General features: G+C 38.8%; 1 protein-coding gene across 2 annotated transcripts in view; it reads left to right on the top strand.

The window, feature by feature from the left end:
• Positions 1-18,681, top strand: part of fut8.S (fucosyltransferase 8 (alpha (1,6) fucosyltransferase) S homeolog) — a 130,618-nt gene that overhangs the window by 79,367 nt on the left and 32,570 nt on the right. For both annotated transcript variants that reach the window (XM_041574349.1, NM_001096957.1), the window contains 4 exon segments: positions 3,785-3,903; positions 4,940-5,108; positions 8,192-8,306; positions 16,394-16,631. In XM_041574349.1, the coding sequence (XP_041430283.1) occupies positions 3,785-3,903; positions 4,940-5,108; positions 8,192-8,306; positions 16,394-16,631 (641 nt within the window).

Raw genomic sequence — 18,681 nt, 5'->3', positions numbered from 1 at the left:
CATAATTTTATTAAGTACCTTCTACCCCATCCCAAAATTAAACCAGATCCCAATTATTTGGCTCTTCATAACAAACTGTCCTTTTAATGTGCCATAAATATATTTTAAAGGGCATCAAAAATCTGGGTGTGGCAATTATATAATAGAATACATTGAAAGGACGCATTTGTATCAAAGATTGAATTTTTCGTTGGCTCATTCATTGGTTCGACGGCTCATTCATTCTTCATCAACTAGCAGATGTGGGATCCAATGGGAAATGAGTAGTTGTGTCTGTTGAGCATAGTGCAGTCACTACAGTTTATTTTCCATTGGCGATACCTCCACTTAGAAAACAGTATGGCCGACAGGCCTACTGCTAGCAAGAGAATTGATACCTTGTTCTTGACGATGCAGCAGAAAGAATAAGCCATAAGTAAAAAAAATGAAATGAGTGATGCATGTTACAAAGTTCTATGTTCGGAGCTATACCAACATAAGCAGCAAACTTTGTTTCAGAACTTAGCTTCCCTTTAATTAATAGACAGAACGTGCTGAATGCATTTTTTATTTAACAGCTATTTATTAACCAACCTGAATGTTTAGGCACAGCCAGGGGTGCCTAAAATATATAAGGCTGGGTGTCAGTATTGTGCACATACCGTATTAAAGAAAATGTTAGTTTAACTCACTAACAAAAATGGGCACATGTATTGTGCAGTGAAACTGAATATGAATGTATTTAAATGATTGCAAGCGACCTTGTGCTGTCAGTTGATAGAGGAATAGATTCAATTGAATCTTTGATTAAGCCTACAGTGTTTGGCTGCTATCCCATGAGATTGATCTGGTATGAATGAAAAAATCTACTGCTATAGATGGGAATTTTATGCATAGGAAGGAGCATTTGCTGACTGACATTGATTGACTTTCCTTTAGTTATAATAAAAATATCAATATATAGACCCTACTCTGACCTGCAAGCACTCGTGTATTTACAGTATGATGGACAAGGGCACTCTGCATAGGAAATACATTTATAACAAGTTGTGATAGATTGTTGCCCACTTAATGATTAGGGTTACATATTGTTAATTACTTGTTAAGGAAAATTGCTCCTCAACATCAAATACTTTATCCTGGGGGGCCCTATATAAGTAGACATTCGTTGTCCCCTGTTGCTTACCGAGCAGCTCCATTGAACTGGAATTGTACCAGCTCAGCTTAATGCCCAGTGTCATTAATAAGAAATAAACAGATATAGCAAGGTGCATATTTGTTCTTGAGGAGGTGGGTGACATGACAAATGTGATGTTTTGCTTTCAAAGGAATTGGCTATATGTACACTGTTGACTTGACCATCTTTTTCCATAAGGAGACTTCTTAAGTCAAAAAATACTGCCATGGCATCTTACATTAGAGTACTTGTTTTTTCTAAGGTTTGCCAACCTCCAAAATCAATAGGAGTGTCCCTCAGAAAGCCATTAGTGACATTTCATCTTACAGAAATTCAGGAAATGGTCACTGACCACATCAGGGCTTGATGAGGCAACGGGAACAAACAAACAAAGACTTGATCTTCCCTCGGAACCATGTCCAAGCAGACGAATAGATCATGGAGCCAAAGCCCAATCACCCAAGATCCAAACATGCTTATGAAGGTTGACCTATCGCTACTAAAAACTATCTAGGAAAAATTCAGTAAGCTGGAGCCAACATTTTTAAACCAATGTTGCTGCTTCTGCATTGACAGACTCAAGCACTATTCCTGCTGCATCAAATTAATGCATTTTCTCAATGTCCCGTCTTTGCTACAGAATAATAAATGTCCCTGGATAGGTCTAGTAAGAAATCTGGAGTGAAAAATTAGCTTCTCCACAGAACTGAATATAACAATTTAAAAAATGACTTTAAGGGCCCACATTGACAATAGCTTCCCCATGCCTGTTGTTGCCTCTCTGCCCAGGGATGCCACATGTTGATTTGGCTAGGCTTTTAGCTGGTCCATCCACATCAAATTGATCCATTGAAGGCGTCATGCTATCCTCGGTCTTTGCCTATTGATCATTTCTTTTCAATGTCTGCTGATTCTGTTCCTTTCACTGAATTACTTTATGAGCTGCTCCAAAAACCACAGCCAGTTTGCCTTTTATTCATGTATGAAGTGTGGACCCATCTGTGCACCATCTCACAAGCAAATCTTGCAAATGCAGGGATCGTCGGGAACATTGGATGCTCTTGAGCTATTGTGCTGTGTTGTTTTTTCTTCTGACCTTTGTTAATGAGTTTGAGAGAAAAACAGCTGGCACAGGCTGGTGATATTAGTCTTCTTTCAGTATCTTTGCCTTACTGCTTTTCAGATTGGAAAAGGAGTATGATTAAAGAACTACCTAACTAGGACCGTGAGAATCTAAATAATAAGTATTATGTTTAAAAATTGCTAATGGAAATATTTGAAGGTGAACTCTTAGATATTTCCCTGTTGGAGGGCTATAATGATGCTACCAATGAAGAGTGTTTATATCCCTGAGAGGACTACAACAACAGATTCATTTAACGGATAAAGGGAGCCATTGCCTTAGTATTTAGTGTACAATTGATGGCACTATAATATTCTGTCAAACAGCAGTGAGGGTCAATTCCAACAATTATTGCTAAGCTGGCTAGACGTAGGTTCATCATTTGGTCTGGGTTGTCCTTATAACAAACATACAGTAATTAAAACAATACTGATCACTTGCGCTGTTCTAACAACTTTCACCCCCAAATCCCACACTAACTGACCTTTAGACTGGGCTTCCAGTTGTATCTAGTAGACTGATAAATCTTACTCTTAAGTGGCCTTCATCTAGGGAGCAAGCCCCACGGTGAATGTTTTGGGGTAAGGGGACATGCAGCATTTTAGGAGGCTTCCCTCGTTCCTTTTTATCACATTGAATATATTTTCAGATTATCCCACATTTCGGCCTGTTCGACAGTTCAATGTGAGACTGCCTAGCTAGGTAAAAGAAGCAGCAAGTAGCCAATAAGTGCTATGGCACATATGATATTTTGACAGCTGCAACTTGCGAAGGTAAAATAATTGCACCTCATTATTTTTGCTCAGGAGACCTACAGCACTTGTATTAAAGGAATGGGTTGTGCCATTTTGATCACCACCACAAGTGATCAAAAATAAGTGAGCAAAACCCTGTGTGTGCCATGGTTCTAAGCCTTGGAAGAGTGGTTCCCAAATTGTGGAGCTGCCCCCTGGAGTAGTGGCAGGTGAGGGTTATTTTTGGAATTTCTGTCCTTGTAGATAACCCAGTTAAGGGTCAGTTAGGGTAAGATTTGGGATGAAAGTTAATTTATTGTCCTTGATATTCTTGGAATGGTGGCTGATACATTAGTAATCGTGTTAAGAGCTGAGGGGGCCTAACCAAAAAAAATTGTCTTCCAAGACAGCATGAAGTCTGCCAACCGATCCCTTAGAAGGATAGAGAAGTCATGTTTTTAAGACTAACCTCACTTCATGTCCAGGAGATTCTGGTGTTTGCTTGGTTTCAAATATTCATTGAGATTCGCCCAGCATTTATATCTGTCGAATTATAAACAGGGCAGAGCTTCAAATAGTTGTGTGCCTTAAGAATAACTGATTGCAATTATGCTAACTACTGGCTTATCCCTGCTGCTAAAACACATGCAGATTATATGGTGGCACAGTGGTGTCCTGCCAGCAGGTAATGGATCACATCCCTGGATCGGTGACATTGTTTGGAAAAGAATCAATTCCTTCCTCTTATTATTTCCATATGTTTTATTTCAGGATACCAGAAGGTCCAATTGAACAAGGTGCTGCGGCAGGAAGGATACGAGCATTGGAAGAGCAGCTGTTAAAGGCCAAAGAACAAATAGAGATGTACAAGCAGCAGTCCAGCAATGCTGGTAGGTACTCTCTTGCTGGGTTATCTCAAACAAGATAGAGAGAGATCAAGTCATGAGATCTTACTCGATAGCAAGCCTAGCTAAATGCCTACAAGATGAATGCTTTTAGCTTAAAAATATATCCTTATAAACAGTATTTTATTATCTTTGCATAGTGAGTCACTTATGTCACATTAAAAAAAATAATGTACCAGCTAGTTTAAAATGATATTAGAAGTAACTTCAGAGTTTCATGACCTTTGGCCCTCATGCCTTTATAACTTTATGACTCTGGGACTTCTATTATCCTTATATTTTGCTATAAGGGGGTGCATTATATATAATTTATGACTTGTAGGAAACTCCCCCCCACCCTCCTGCTGATTATAAGATGAAAATGTTTAATTTAGGAAAAGACACTGGAGCACAAAGTCCTTCCATGGCAATAGTTCAGTAAACATTAATTGGCATTGAAATAAATGATTAACTGAGCTCATTGTCTTGTGAGACCCTTATGATTCTTGGTATGAGATCTATTATCTAGAAACCTATCCAGAAAACACCAGATTATGAAAATGTCCTAAGGCTAAGGCCACACGAATGCAGATCTCGGCCTACGGAGAAATCCAGGCTGAGACTCCGCTCTCCTGCTGCTACTCTGCCAGCACCCAGAAGCAATATCTCCACTCCGGTTGCTGGCAGAGGCAGTGGATTTCCGCAAAATAAACTCAAGAGTTCGCATTTCACAGCCCATATCCATCACAGATTCTTGGCTTCCTTTTCTCCACAGGCCAAGTTCTGCCCAGTGTGGCCCTTGCCTAAAAATCACCCCAATTTCTCATATCATATTACTTATTCTAATAATATTGAGTATGAGGCTACTCCGCCTTTTTTCCCTAAAGCAAATTTGGAATGCTAGCCATTCAGATATGTGTTCTTATGTAGTCCTCTGGAGTGTGAGGGTAGTGGGCTAATCTGCTAATCTAATACACTTTGCAACATCAGCAACAGAACTCATTTCTGGCACCTTATTTTTATCTCTGTATTATGTTTTTAGTTTCAGGCCTGGGAAAAGACCATGAACTTTTAAGAAGAGCTATTGAAAATGGAGCCAAGGAATTCTGGTACTTTGTCCAAAGTGAGGTTAAGAAGTTAAAGCATTTGGACAAGAACGAACTCCAAAAGCATGTAGACGAGATATTGATCAACATGGGACATCAACAAAGGTATCTATGTAAATTCTGGTGTGGTGGTTATCATGGGTTTGGTTCCACAAAATAGCACTCCGTACAGTCATTGTTCTGTATGGCCTTCCTATCCAGAGTTAAAGATCCTTCCTTGCTTGAGTATCTTATATTAATAATTATTATGCATTCCTTGGCATACAGTAGCTTGTGTCATTGAAAATCCATGAATGCGAATGGACTTCTGGTGCAGCCTTAACTTTTATAATATTTGAGAACAATTTTGTATGGTTATTCTATTGTATGATTCTATGTATTTCTTATCGGATTTGTAAACATCTTTTTTTTATTTTTTTTGTGCCCAAAGCACATTTATCTACACTGAATGACATTTGCCTTTTACATCCGGCTTTTCTCTTGTTTTATCCAAATCTTAATGTTACAGAACTCATCATTTTCAAAGATGGACAGTTGAGATAGATAAGGAGGCCAAGTGTAGCCATAGTTCTTTACTTCCTGCTGTTCCGATTGATAAAAAAGGAAAATGGCCATGCTATGTGGCACCCTTGTACTCGTTCTATCTGTTCGGACCATGGATTGATCATGTAGAGTGTGTAGCTGCCTTTTGCTATGTGTCTTGACACTCTGCCCTTAAACCACTTCTCCATTTATATACAAGTTTGCTCACCAAGGCTATACTGCTTAGTTTATAGAATAATGCTATCTGTAAACAGTAAGTACCGAAAGAAGCATAAATATATTGTATGAGTATATCATACCTTCCCCAGGTTCATTTCATAGCTTTATAGCAATATTTGGTTTGTTAATCTCAGACAAACCAAAGATTTAACACAAGAGACAGCAAATTCATGGGGTCCAAGAACCTATATGGTGCCTAGTGATAGTCCTTCTAGATGTGAGATTGATTAACTATGTGCACAATAGATCCTCAAGGTTAGTAATGTAGGGCCCTGAAGAAACTCTGTTCTTGAGTTCACTTTTTCCTTTTTTATGTTTACACCCAAAACACATTTATCTACACTGAATGACATTTGCCTTTTACAGACAGTGTTTCTCTTGTTTTATCCAAATCTTAATGTTGCAGAAATCATCTTGTTTAAAGATGGACAGTTGAGATAGATAAGGAGACCACAGTTCTTCTTTACTTCCTGCTGTTCCGATTGATAAAAACTCTCTTTCTATCTGTTTGACCATGGATTGATCATGTGGAGTGTGTAGCTGCTTTTTCCTATGACTTGTAGAGCGCCGTGGCTACACCACATTATTACAGACTGCAAATTGTATATTTGAAGCAAGTCTTGGCACTCTGCCCTAAAGCCACTTCTCCATTTATATGCAGATTTGCTCACAGTTTAGTTTATAGAATAATGCAATCTGTAAACAGAAGTGTCGGACTGGCCCACCGGGATACCAGGAAAACTCCCGGTGGGCCCAGGTATCAATAGGCCCTCATGCTGCTAAACATTTGGTCTATTTCATGACCATTCCATATTTCTAGGAGAACAAAGAGGCTAAATAGATGGAATAATAGATTATAGTTTGTGAAGAAAAGAGACTAGGAGAATAGAGGTTGAGTGAGGAGAGGAAGAATAATATAGTACTGATGGTGGGCCCCTGGTCTAAAGTTTTTGGTGGATCCCTGGTGTCCTGTTCCGACACTGCTAAACAGTAAGTACCAAGAGAAGCATCAATATATTGTATGAACATATCTTACTTTTCCATGGTTCATTTCATATCTTTATAGCAATATTTTGTTTGTTAACCTCAGACAAACCAAATACAAACACAACAGACAGCAAATCCAGGGGGTCCCAGGACCTATATGGTGCCTAGTGATAGTACAGATGCATAGTATGGCAACCACAGCTATTATTTTTTATAACTTGGGAAAAATGGAATGAAATTGTGGGTGATTTTTCAGATTCACTTATATTCAAATTAGGCTTTCCTAATTTGTACTGCTCATCTGGCTTAGTGATGAAATCAATGAACATCTTTGGGCATGAAATTGCAAACCAGATCTTTATTTGTTTCTCAAAGCAAGTCTCCAAGGCAATACTCCCTTAAAAATTGTAACTGTGGCTTGAAACAGATTTCCTGCATTTAATAACAGAGAGAGAGAGAGGAATTTGCTCGCATTGAAGAAAGCATCATTTAGAAATGTTACATTTTATTTTGTTTTGGTTTTTTAAAGGACACACCAGGCTCGCCATGGAAACTGCACTTTATACGAGGAATAATGGTTATTATGCTTATATGTAAACTGCCTGTAATATTTGCAAATTGCCTTAATGTACTAGAGAAATGTACAATTCCTGTTATTATGGGATAATGCCTTCAATATGTTAACCAGGGAGCTTTGTGTGTCTTTCATCAGTGATTGTGATGCAGGATTTGTCAAACAGATATTTTAATCAAATGGCATTTTCTGCTCGTTTTATTTCCTGCCGCAAATGGTTCGGACTGAACTAACCTAAAGCTAAAGCTGCCGTAGGCTCATTTTATCTCGGTCATGTTACGTTTGAGAGGTTGTTTGAAACGTCATTGTAATAAACATCCATAAATGCCAACCTTAAATGTAAATACTACATTGAATTAAATACAGGCATTGGACCTGTTATCCAGAATGTTTGGGACACGGGGTTCGGATCTTTCCCTAATTTTGGATCTTCATGCCTTACATCTACTAGGAAATCATGTGAACATTAAATAAACCCAATAGGCTGGTTTTGCTTCCAATAAGGATTAATTATATCTTAGTTGGGATCAAGTACAAGCTACTGTTTTATTATTACACAGAAAAGGGAAATCATTTTTAAAAATGTGGATAAAATGGAGTCTATGGGAGTTTTCTGGATAACGAGTTTCTGGATAACGGATCCCATGCCTGTACCAATATTGCTTTGGCTAGGGAAATATTTACACAATAAACTGATTGTTGTGCCCTGTAAGTACAATGGTGAGGGACCGCCATTACCCTCCCAAACACCATGTTTCAAGCAAGGAGACAAAAAAAAATACTCTCTCCACTAATTGAAGGGGCCTGCTGTATTTCTCTATGGCCATTTATAACAGAATATATTATTTGTCGTTCACTTATGCAGGTCGGTGATGACAGATCTCTACTACCTCAGTCAGACAGATGGCGCAGGCGACTGGCGTGAGAGAGAGGCCAAAGATTTGACAGATCTAGTACAAAGAAGAATCACCTATCTACAGGTAAAGGACACCACTAATGAATACGTTCCAGTGCTATAAGATAGTGATCCCCAATCAGTGGCTCGTGAGCAACATGTTACTCACCACCTACTTACTTTGGCTGGTTTGGTTGAATAAAAACAAGGTGTACAGGTATGGGACATGTTATAACGGATCTTTTTGTAATTTGGATCTTCATACCTTAAGGCTACTAGAAAATCATGTAAACATTAAATAAACCCAATAGGCTGGTTTTGCTTCCAATAAGGATTAATTATGTCTTAGTTTGCATCGAGTACAAGGCACTGTTTTATTATTACAGAGAAAAAGGAAATTATTTTCAAAAATTTGGATTATTTAGATACTATGGGAGAAGGCCTTACCATAATTTAGGGCTTTCGGGATAACAGCTTTCTGTATAACTGATCCTATACCTGTACTACGAAGCAGACCGTGTCGGCAGCCCATTTATGGGGCCCTCCGACGGGCTACCCCGATCGATATCTGACCAAGATGTTGATCAGGCATGGGGTAAAAAATCCCATTGGATTGCGGACTGCATCTGTTTGTTGATCCTACGGCCCGTTATGATCTAATAGTTGGGCCCTAGGGCCCACGATCGGATCAGTCCAATATCACCCACCTCAAGGTGAGCATATTGGGTAGAGATCCGCTCATTTGGCGAAATCGCCAAACGAGCGGCTCTCTATGTGTATGGCAACTTTTAGCTGACAGTTTGCATAGATGCTGCCAAATAGCCAATCACAGCCCTTGTTTGACACCCCCATAGACATTTTTATGCTTGTGTTGCTCCTCAAGTCTTTTTACATCTACTGTGGATCACAAGTAAGAAAGGTTGAGGACCCCTGCAAAGAGGATTGCTGAAATGTAGACATGTGGAAAAGAGAAAATGGTTCTATTCCTACTGCCTTCTGAGGAGGCTACTGTGAGCACTATTCCCATAATCAGATGCACGTAACCTCTTGCTTCCATTAGTTGCCTTGGAGGCACGGATGTTAAGATCCCAAAGCATCTATAATGGACCAGTTTTGCTCCATCCCTCATGTAATTCATGGCACTTAATCTGCAAGCAAGGATTAATCTTTAAAAAAAAGCATGTAATGCGCTTTCCATAAAAGCACATCTTCATTAGGCAAAGAAATATCACTTGTAAAAGGAACAGATTACAAGTGCAATTTTGTTCTCAGATGTTCCAGGAAAACACATTGCAAACTCTTTTTTTTTTCTGTAGGCCAAATCTTCACTTGTGAAATTAAATAAATATGGGGTTCAGGCAAGGGGCTTTAAATCAAATTATCAGTATATGGTCTCATTTCATGGTTACCAGCAGCTCCGATCAGTTTGCGCCCTCTGCTGTACAGCATTACATCAAATACGGGCATTTTACTGTGTAAGGAATGGGACTATAGTGACAGCAAATAAAAGGAACTGCCTGAGGGGTACTAAGAAAACATTTTATATCCAAAGTAAGGGAGACATAGACTAACATTGTGGGAATAAGGATCAGCCCTTGTACCAAGAACCTTATAGTTAGTGTGCAAAATACAGGTATGTGATCTGTTATTCAGAATGCTCTGGACCTGCGGTTTTCTGGATAAGGGATCTTTCTGTAATTTGTATCTTCATACCTTAAGTCTACTAAAAAAAAAAATCTGCCTCCAATAAGGATTAATTATATTTTAGTTGGGATCAAGTACAAGCTACTGTTTTATTATAACAGAGAAAAAGGAAATCATTTTTAAAGATTTGGATTATTTGATTATAATGGAGTCTATGGGAGACAGCCTTTCTGTAATTTGAAGCTTTCTGGATAACGGATCCCATACCTGTACCAAGTCTAGCAGCATCACCAAGGGCACAGTTAGATGTTCTAACCCAAGTGATTGTTAGCAGAAAAATACTTCACAATAGGTTCACCATGTCCGTCGACTCTACAAACACAAGTCACGTCTGTTACCTGTTATAATGGGTAGCTAGAATGTTTGGCATCACCTTGGCAGCATTTCATGCATCAGGGTTTACCCAAACACAAAGCCTTCTGTTTTTTCACAGTGTAATACCTTGGACGGGACTGCTCGCTGGCTTTGTATTCAGTGTGATCCGCAGGCAGTCTTCAGCACAATCTTATTAACTGCTCAGCTTTCCAGGAGACAAATCAGCAACTGTATCTCGCAGAATCTTGGTTCATTCTTTGTCAGGGTCTCCAGGAGCCAGTCTGTTGGAAGCACATCAATAGCCTCGTACATATGTAGAATACAGCCAGGTGTTATTGATGCCGTGTGTGCAGAGCAAGGTCACCTTCAAATGTGCGGCATAAAGCTGGCCATAGATGCAAAGATCCGACTGGACTTTCCGGACCTGCCACTAACCATTCAGATCAAATAAAGTAGTAAAAGAACAGATCAGCCGATGTTCTGCCCCTGACAGCAATCGTACGAAAGTTATGTCTGACCAAAGCTAGTGACAGTTTTTTACACTCATGCAGTTAGGCTGTGGGGAGGAGGAAGGGGGGTCCATGTGGAGTGGGGGGTAGGGTTTTTTTTCTACCGGGTTGAATTCTCCTTTAAGGACTATACAAGCAGAGTAAATGTAACAGTCTATGGGGGAAATTCACTAAAGGGCGAACTGACTAAGCGTGATGTAATTTTGGGACTTTGCCGATTTACTAACGGGCACAGGCGTAACTTCGCAAGCAAAGGAGATAGACTCTAGCGCTACTTCACAGTCTTACGCCAGGCGAAGTTTCTCAAAAGAGCGTTACTTAGCAAATTCACTAAGCTGCCCCTTTTACTCAACGTTACCTGTTCCGCCAGACTTGCCTTCGCCAGCTCAGACCAGGTGAAGTGCAATGGAATGTATAGGGCTTCTTCAATTCTTAGTTGAAAAATGCTCTAAGTCCCAAAAAACGCTGGCGTCTTTTACTTTTTCAGGGTGATAGGCTGCAAAAGTCCGTAAGTTTTTTTTTTTTTGGGTACCCAGGCTCCCCCATACATTTCCTAACATATGGCACATAAACTATACACTGGGATCTTTATTTTATTTTATTAAGGTTTCCTGGGCTTGTGTAGTGTAATGTATTTGCTGCAACCATACGTCCATTCAACTTTAACTTCTCAAAGGAAATCCACATAAGCCTGTGTATGTGTTGCAGAGCAGAATTCACTGTTTAGATAACCTCACGCATTCTCTTCATTGGCATCCCAATGACATCTGATATCCCAAAATGTTGCATGACATCTCCACATTTGGTAGACTGATAATTCCGAGCAGGGCGAGGCAGGTGCATGAGTGTAAAATATTAGCGCTCCATCACAAGCATTTTAGCCAAACATTGTTGCATCAGAAATCATAGTTAGTGTTTGGTGGAGATGGTTTCCTGTGGTTCTTTTTGAATGTGCAGCTCATTAGGGTATTTTGTAATGTTTTAAGAATTTACAAGTTTAAATTCCTATTTCATTATTTAGAATTTACAGTAGATGGTTTTCTGTGCAATCCGTTTTGGGGCAAAAACGTCATCAAAAATATATTTTTGAGATTTCCAAGCCCATATAGTGTCTTTTGGTAGGCTGCTTGATGTATTGACTTTCCTGAACATTTTGCAACTGTCAGTAGCCTGGGTCTTGCCATATTAGAGCTGTGATTGGCTGTTGTATAGGCCAAGATGGGCACATATCTGTGCCATTGTTATTGCCATATTAACTTCACCATACAGCTTTGTATAGACCCCCTGTCAATGATCTCACCATAACACGGATAGCTACAGAAGGTGTAGGGGTTGCAGCAGTGGGCCCATGGATAATAAGACTAAGGGGTTTCACCACATCTAAACTAAAAATACTTCAGGGTAAAGGGCCACCAATTCCATGTGCAATACGAAACTGTGGTTATTGTTTTTATAGGTGTTTGGTGGGGGGGAAACGATGCCCTGGCTAAACTTTGGATTAGGAGCTCAGGTTATACCCACATTGAGTCATTAATGATCCTATTGTTAGAACCAAAATGTTGCGCTTCAAAAATATTAATCTCTGGAGATTTTATGCAACTTTGGAGGCTCCAGAAACCTCTGTCGAGGTACACTGCCTGGCGACCTCTATGCTGAATGCTTCAGGGATTCCCATGCTGGTTTGAAGGAACTCACTGTACCACTAGAACAGAAGCACTATTAATAAAGGTTCACTTTATATTGTATACAGGCCTATGGCCAAAGAGATCCCATCTGTCATCATTGAGGCTTTGCTCCTGTTTTAAAAATGAACCAAGGAATCAATTTGAATGTTGTTGAGCGTAAAGTAATGCCCTTGGTGAAATGGGTTTGTTGTTAAATGGAATAATATGCTGCCTGCCATTGTATATGGCCGGTCGCTGTATTCTGCAGGCTTCTTACCTTCCCTTGTCCTTCCATGAACATTCTTTTATGGGTGAACATGCAGAGTCACTAGCACTTGACTCATTCAAACATGGGGACTTGGGCATCTGTGCAGATTTTAAAAAATATAGGTTATAGCCAATGACTAATCTGTCCTGTTTCGATTTTTTGGAACTGCAGAAATATTTGCAAAAAGGTAAAAAAAATCTGCATTGAAGTCAATAGGCGCCAATTTTTATTTATTTGTGTGCAACAATTTTTTTCCCATGCCAAATGCATTAACGTGAGTGGGCGTTTTTCTTGTGTCCACTTTTTCGTCTCTGCAATGTTTTTGTCCAAATTCATTGAGATCAATGGGTGTTTTTTGTTTTTTTTTTTGGCAACTTCTTCTGACAATTTTCCTTGGCGACATTTTGGTCGAGGTGACATTTCGCAGCGGTTTGTTGCTGCAGTTTTCACGAAAAATTCACTTACCACTAGTTATAGCAATATCTTTCTCCTTCAAGTGCTTATTTACTTGTTCTTTTTGACTTTCACGTTTCCATCCTTGTCACTTTTAAAAAGGACCCTGTGAAATAAATCTAAATATATTTTGAAGCCATAAAAAGCTGTCTGTGGCCATTTAAACCGAGAGATATATATGCAGTATTTTGTCCACATGTCTTTGCATCTTGACGTTTCCATAAGTGCTCTTTCAGCTCGTCTCTTCTGCTTCCTTTTTTCCGGCTGCCAGTTTGTGTCTGAGCTTTATAAATAAAAGATGGTCATAAAAGCAAAAGATTTAAATGGAGATTCTCAAAAAGTGGAAAAAAACTTAAACTAATGTCTCTGACTCATTTTATTTGTGTTTGTTCTACATAATAAAAGTGTCCTTTTGCTGGCAGGGTTTCTTCTTCAACTAATAGTTGGCTGTTTTTTCATGGGGCTGTATTCATAGATTTCAAAAGGCGCTGATGTTCTTAAATGAGAACGGATAGATATATATATATATTGCTTTTTTTCTTTTTATGTCAACCTTTCAGGTTTCCATGAAGGTTAAGGAAACATCTATTATAATTAATAGAAGCAAATTAATTGTTTATGAAGATTTCCTTATTGCCCTTTTACAGTTGATATCATTGTTTTTCAGGGACTGCCTTATATTATTGGTTAGGCAAAAAAAGAAATATGCAGGTCAGGCTGCTTCCCTCAACGGGCACTTTGATCCTCCGCTATAAATATGAATAAGCTGCTGGTTCTCTTCTATAGCTGTATGCCAGCGAGTATATCATGAAGAACTCCGTTGCTTTCAAACTGTTTCTTTTGAGGCAATTTTGCACTTTCTAGTCAACTTGACCTACTACTCTATATGGAATGCTGTTTAATCATATCTATTGACAATGAGATACATGCATAAATATTTTGCCCTATAATTTTTCTAAGTGATATCTGCTTAGATTATTCAGATTTCAGAAGAAACTCCACATAAGCCTGTTTATGTGTTGCAGAGCAGAATTCACTGTTAAGATATCCTCATGCATTCTCTCCATTGGCATCCCAATGACATCTGACATCCCGATATTTTGTATAACATCTCAGTTCCGCATTTGGTAGACTGATAATTGTGCGCAGCGCAAGGAAGGTGCATGAGTTTCAGATATGGTTACTCTATCACAAGCATTTTATCCAAACATTGTTGCATCAGAAATTATCGTTTGTGTTTGGTGGAGATGGTTGTCCGTGGTTCTTTTTGAATGTGCAGCTCAATAGGGTATTTTGCATATATATAAGTTAACATAACTTTTTCTTAAGAAATGACAGTAGATGGTTTTCCCTGCAATCTGTTTTGAGGAAGTGGTCATCAAAAATATATTCTGTATCTTCTGGCTTTCGATTTTGCGTGTTTTATGCTGACTTTAGGATCATGCCACAAATTTCCTCCCATGTTGCTCTCTCATCCTTGACATTGTTTTTATTTAAATTTTTGCATTGGATGGCAGAGATTCTACAGCTTGGCCGTATCGAACCCGGCGATGTTAACCTGTCTCTTTCTTGAGATTGTTTGTACTGGATGGCAGATATTCTATCTAGATCCGGGCCTTTTAAGAACATATCTAATCCAGCCATGTTGACCTCTCTTCCTTGAATTTGTTTTTATTTTTGCATTGAATGGCAGAGATTCTAGATCTTGGCCGTTTAAGAACATATCTAATCCGGCCATGTTAACCTCTCTCTTTCTTGAGATTGTTTGCACTGGATGGCAGAGATTCTATCTAGATCCGGGCCTTTTAAGAACATATCTAATCCTGCCATGTTGACCTCTCTTCCTTGTGATTGTTTTTATTTTTGCATTGAATGGCAGAGATTCTAGATCTTGGCCGTTTAAGAACATATCTAATCCGGCGATGTTAACCTCTCTCTTTCTTGAGATTGTTTGCACTGGATGGCAGAGATTCTATCTAGATCCGGGCCTTTTAAGAACATATCTAATCCAGCCATGTTGACCTCTCTTGCTTGAATTTGTTTTTATTTTTGCATTGAATGGCAGAGATTCTAGATCTTGGCCGTTTAAGAACATATCTAACCCGGCCATGTTGACCTCTCTTCTTTGAGTCTGTTTTTATTTTTGCATTGGATGGCAGGGATTAGAGATCTCAGCCTTTTAAGAATTTATCTAATCTATGCCAGGTTGGGGGCCCCTAACCTCTGAAAGAACTGAGGACTATATTTATTATGGTGGCATGTAGCCGAAATCTGTTGGTTATAGGGGGCTTCATTGCTTCAGGTGTCAGAACCAGAAGTGCAAAGAAAGTAAACAGATAGTAATTTTAGTAGCGATTCCATTTACAAATAACTTTAAAACCATTGATTTTTTTTTATTTGTGTATCTCAGAAAGCTTCTTAGAATAACATCTTCTTTAGTTGTGCAAAAAAAAAATTTTTTTTGACGTACATTCATTTTACCCAGTGAAACAGAAAGATCCATGATTTTTTAATGCTACTGAACAAAATACAAAAGGTGGGACCTTTGGCATCAGTCAGGTAATTTAGTTGATGGAATCAGGGAGACCGGTAAGATTTGAGCCAATGAGGAACCAGTTATTGTAAATGACACAGTGTGAAAGCTTGTGATTTCTCAGTTGGAAATAGAACTTTTGAAATGTAAGCACCGGCAAAGATAAATAACACCCCATGCATTTGATATTAGGTCACTCTACACATTTGCCTATGGAGGATGAATTGTCACATCTGAAATAAGATATATTTTCTATAGAGTTTCTTCTGGAATGGGTTTTGCATGTTTTAGAAAAGACCTTGTATATAATGTGCATGGAATTGCAAACTGAAAATGAATTAGTATTGAGCATAACATCCAGTTTCAACTGCAGCAGTACTTTGGTTCAGGAAAGCAACTCCATATAGTAATGACTTTTTAGTGGTCTTGGGTCATGCGAGTGACTACAGATCCTCTTTGACACAGTTCCCTGCATCATTGCACTAAATTAGAAATACAACACAGGCAACATGTGTAAAAGATGTTTTGTAATAGCTAGTGTTATCTAGGGATAGAAAGAAAATAGATTTTTTAACCAACTATTTTCAGACAAAAACTCCTCTGACACTACTTATTAGCTATAGATACATTTTTGTTAAATCCTTATTATTATTTCCTAGAATATACACCCTGATACCATCGCTAAATGGATTTTGTGCTGTATCTGTCTTTTTCCTTCTTCTACAGAACCCCAAGGATTGCAGCAAAGCGAAGAAGCTTGTTTGTAATATCAACAAGGGCTGCGGGTATGGCTGCCAGCTCCACCATGTTGTCTACTGCTTTATGATTGCCTATGGTACGCAAAGAACCCTCATTCTGGAGTCCCAGAGCTGGAGGTATGCCACTGGTGGATGGGAAACCGTTTTTAAACCTGTCAGCGACACCTGCACGGATAGATCTGGTTCTTCTACAGGACACTGGGCAGGTGAGCAAGCCAACCTTTGTTATTGGGATATGGGAATGAAAAAATCAAGTGAAGACAGAAGGAAAACTTTGAGTTGTGAAATTAAGTCAATACATTTTATAGGTTGTGCTCATAAGGCTTGTCTAGTAGTCTCCTGTCTTCACATTACTTTGAGGGCTTCTACCAAGATGCAAAGATCAAGGGGCAGATTTATCAAGGGTCGAATTTATAAGTAAAAAAAGCTTCGAAATTCGACCATCGAATTGGAATACTTCAACTTCGAATATAAGATCAAGGGGCAGATTTATCAAGGGTCGAATTTCTAAGTAAAAAATGCTTCGAAATTCGACCATCTAATTGGAATACTTGACTTCGAATATTGAAGTCGAAGTTTTTTTACATCGAATTTGGCCATTTGCGGTCGAAGTAAAATCGTTCGATCAAATGATGAAATCCTTCGAACGGAACGATTCAAAGGATTTCATCCATCGATCGAACGCTTTTTCTTCAACTTCAAAAAAATTAGTAAAATGCCCTAGAAGGTCCCCATAGGCTAACATAGCACTTCGGCAGGTTTAATTTGGCGAAGTATTGAAATCGAAGAGACAGTACTTCAATTATCGAATGGTCGAATATTCAAACTATTTTACTTCTAATCGAATTTGAAGTCGTAGTATCCTATTCGATGGTCGAAGTATCCAAAAAATTACTTCGAATTTCAAATTTTTTTACTTCGAAAATTCCCTCGAATTCACTTCGACCCTTGATAAATCTGCCCCAATTGTTCAAAAACCATGCAAAGAGCAAATCAAGTCATGTATGACCAGTTAATGCCATGAGGATAAAGTGATTGCTCACCAGAATTGCTCACCTTTCTGGGCAAATTTTGGGGCAAATTTACTTACCTCCGGATTTGCGCCAGCGTTGCCTTTGCCGAACTTCGCCAGGCGTAGATTCGCCAGGGCTGCGCGAATTCACCAAGATTCGAAGTTTCGCACAATTTACAGATCGTTTGCGAAGTTGCGCTAGCGATGTTACGATCAGCGGTTCGAAGTTACGCTAGCAATCGGAAATTTGCATACAATGCAAAATAGAAGTTTGAATGGACGTGTATGCTGCAGCAAATAAATAACATTACACAAGACCAGGGAAACTTAATAAAAACTATATAAAGGTGTTCTAATGCCCTACACATGTGCCCACAGTATAGTTTAGGTGCAATATGTTAACAAAAGTAGGGGTGAGGAGGGTACCCTAAAAAAAATTCCGATCTTTTTCAGTCTATCAACCTATAAAAAGTAAAAAAACGCCAGCGTTTTTTGGAACTTGAAAAATTTAAAACTTTTTATTTATTTTATATTTTACAAACTCCTATCTACTCTATTGCACTTCGGCTGGTCTGACGTGGTGAAGTAAACTCTGGCGAAAGAGGTAACGTTCAGGAAAAAAAAAACCGACTTTGCGTAATTTTGCCCTGTTGCCAGAGTGCAACTTCGCTTGGCGTTAGGCTGCAAAGTTGTGCTAGTCTATCTAATTCGCTAGCGAATTTTCGCCAGGAACACTTTTAGAAAATTGGCAAAGTGGTATAACGTTACGCTGGCGAATTTTTGCTAACATAAGCAACTTCGTCGGTTAGTGAATTTGCCCCTTAGTGTTGTCTACCCAGTAGACTGTGGGTGGTACAAGTAACATTATGTAAGAGGATGCATTCCTTATCAAGGATAAAAATGACCACGTATTTGTTGATTTAATTAAAGTATTTTGAACCTTTTCTACCTAAAGTTTAAATTTCTAACAACATTTTCATATATAATAAATGATACGTTGGCTGTATAGTGGCTCTAGAGTACAGATCATGATTAAAGTTCTAAAAGATCCGAAATGCACTTGTTCCTCATACATTTCTTATGGATGACCACGCGAAATTCAGCAGATGAAATTAAAGGAGAACTAAACCCTAAAAATGCCATATTTTATATAGTGAACTTATTGCACGAGGCTAAAGTTTCAGCTTGTCAATAGCAGCAATGATCCAGGACTTCAAACTTGTCACAGGGGGTCACCATCTTGG

The sequence above is a fragment of the Xenopus laevis genome, chromosome 8S (genome assembly GCF_017654675.1).
Source record: "Xenopus laevis strain J_2021 chromosome 8S, Xenopus_laevis_v10.1, whole genome shotgun sequence".
In the NCBI taxonomy this organism is placed as follows: Eukaryota; Metazoa; Chordata; class Amphibia; order Anura; family Pipidae; genus Xenopus; species Xenopus laevis.
The sequence above is the reverse complement of the archived record's forward strand: the minus strand, read 5'-3'. Positions and strand labels throughout refer to the sequence as shown.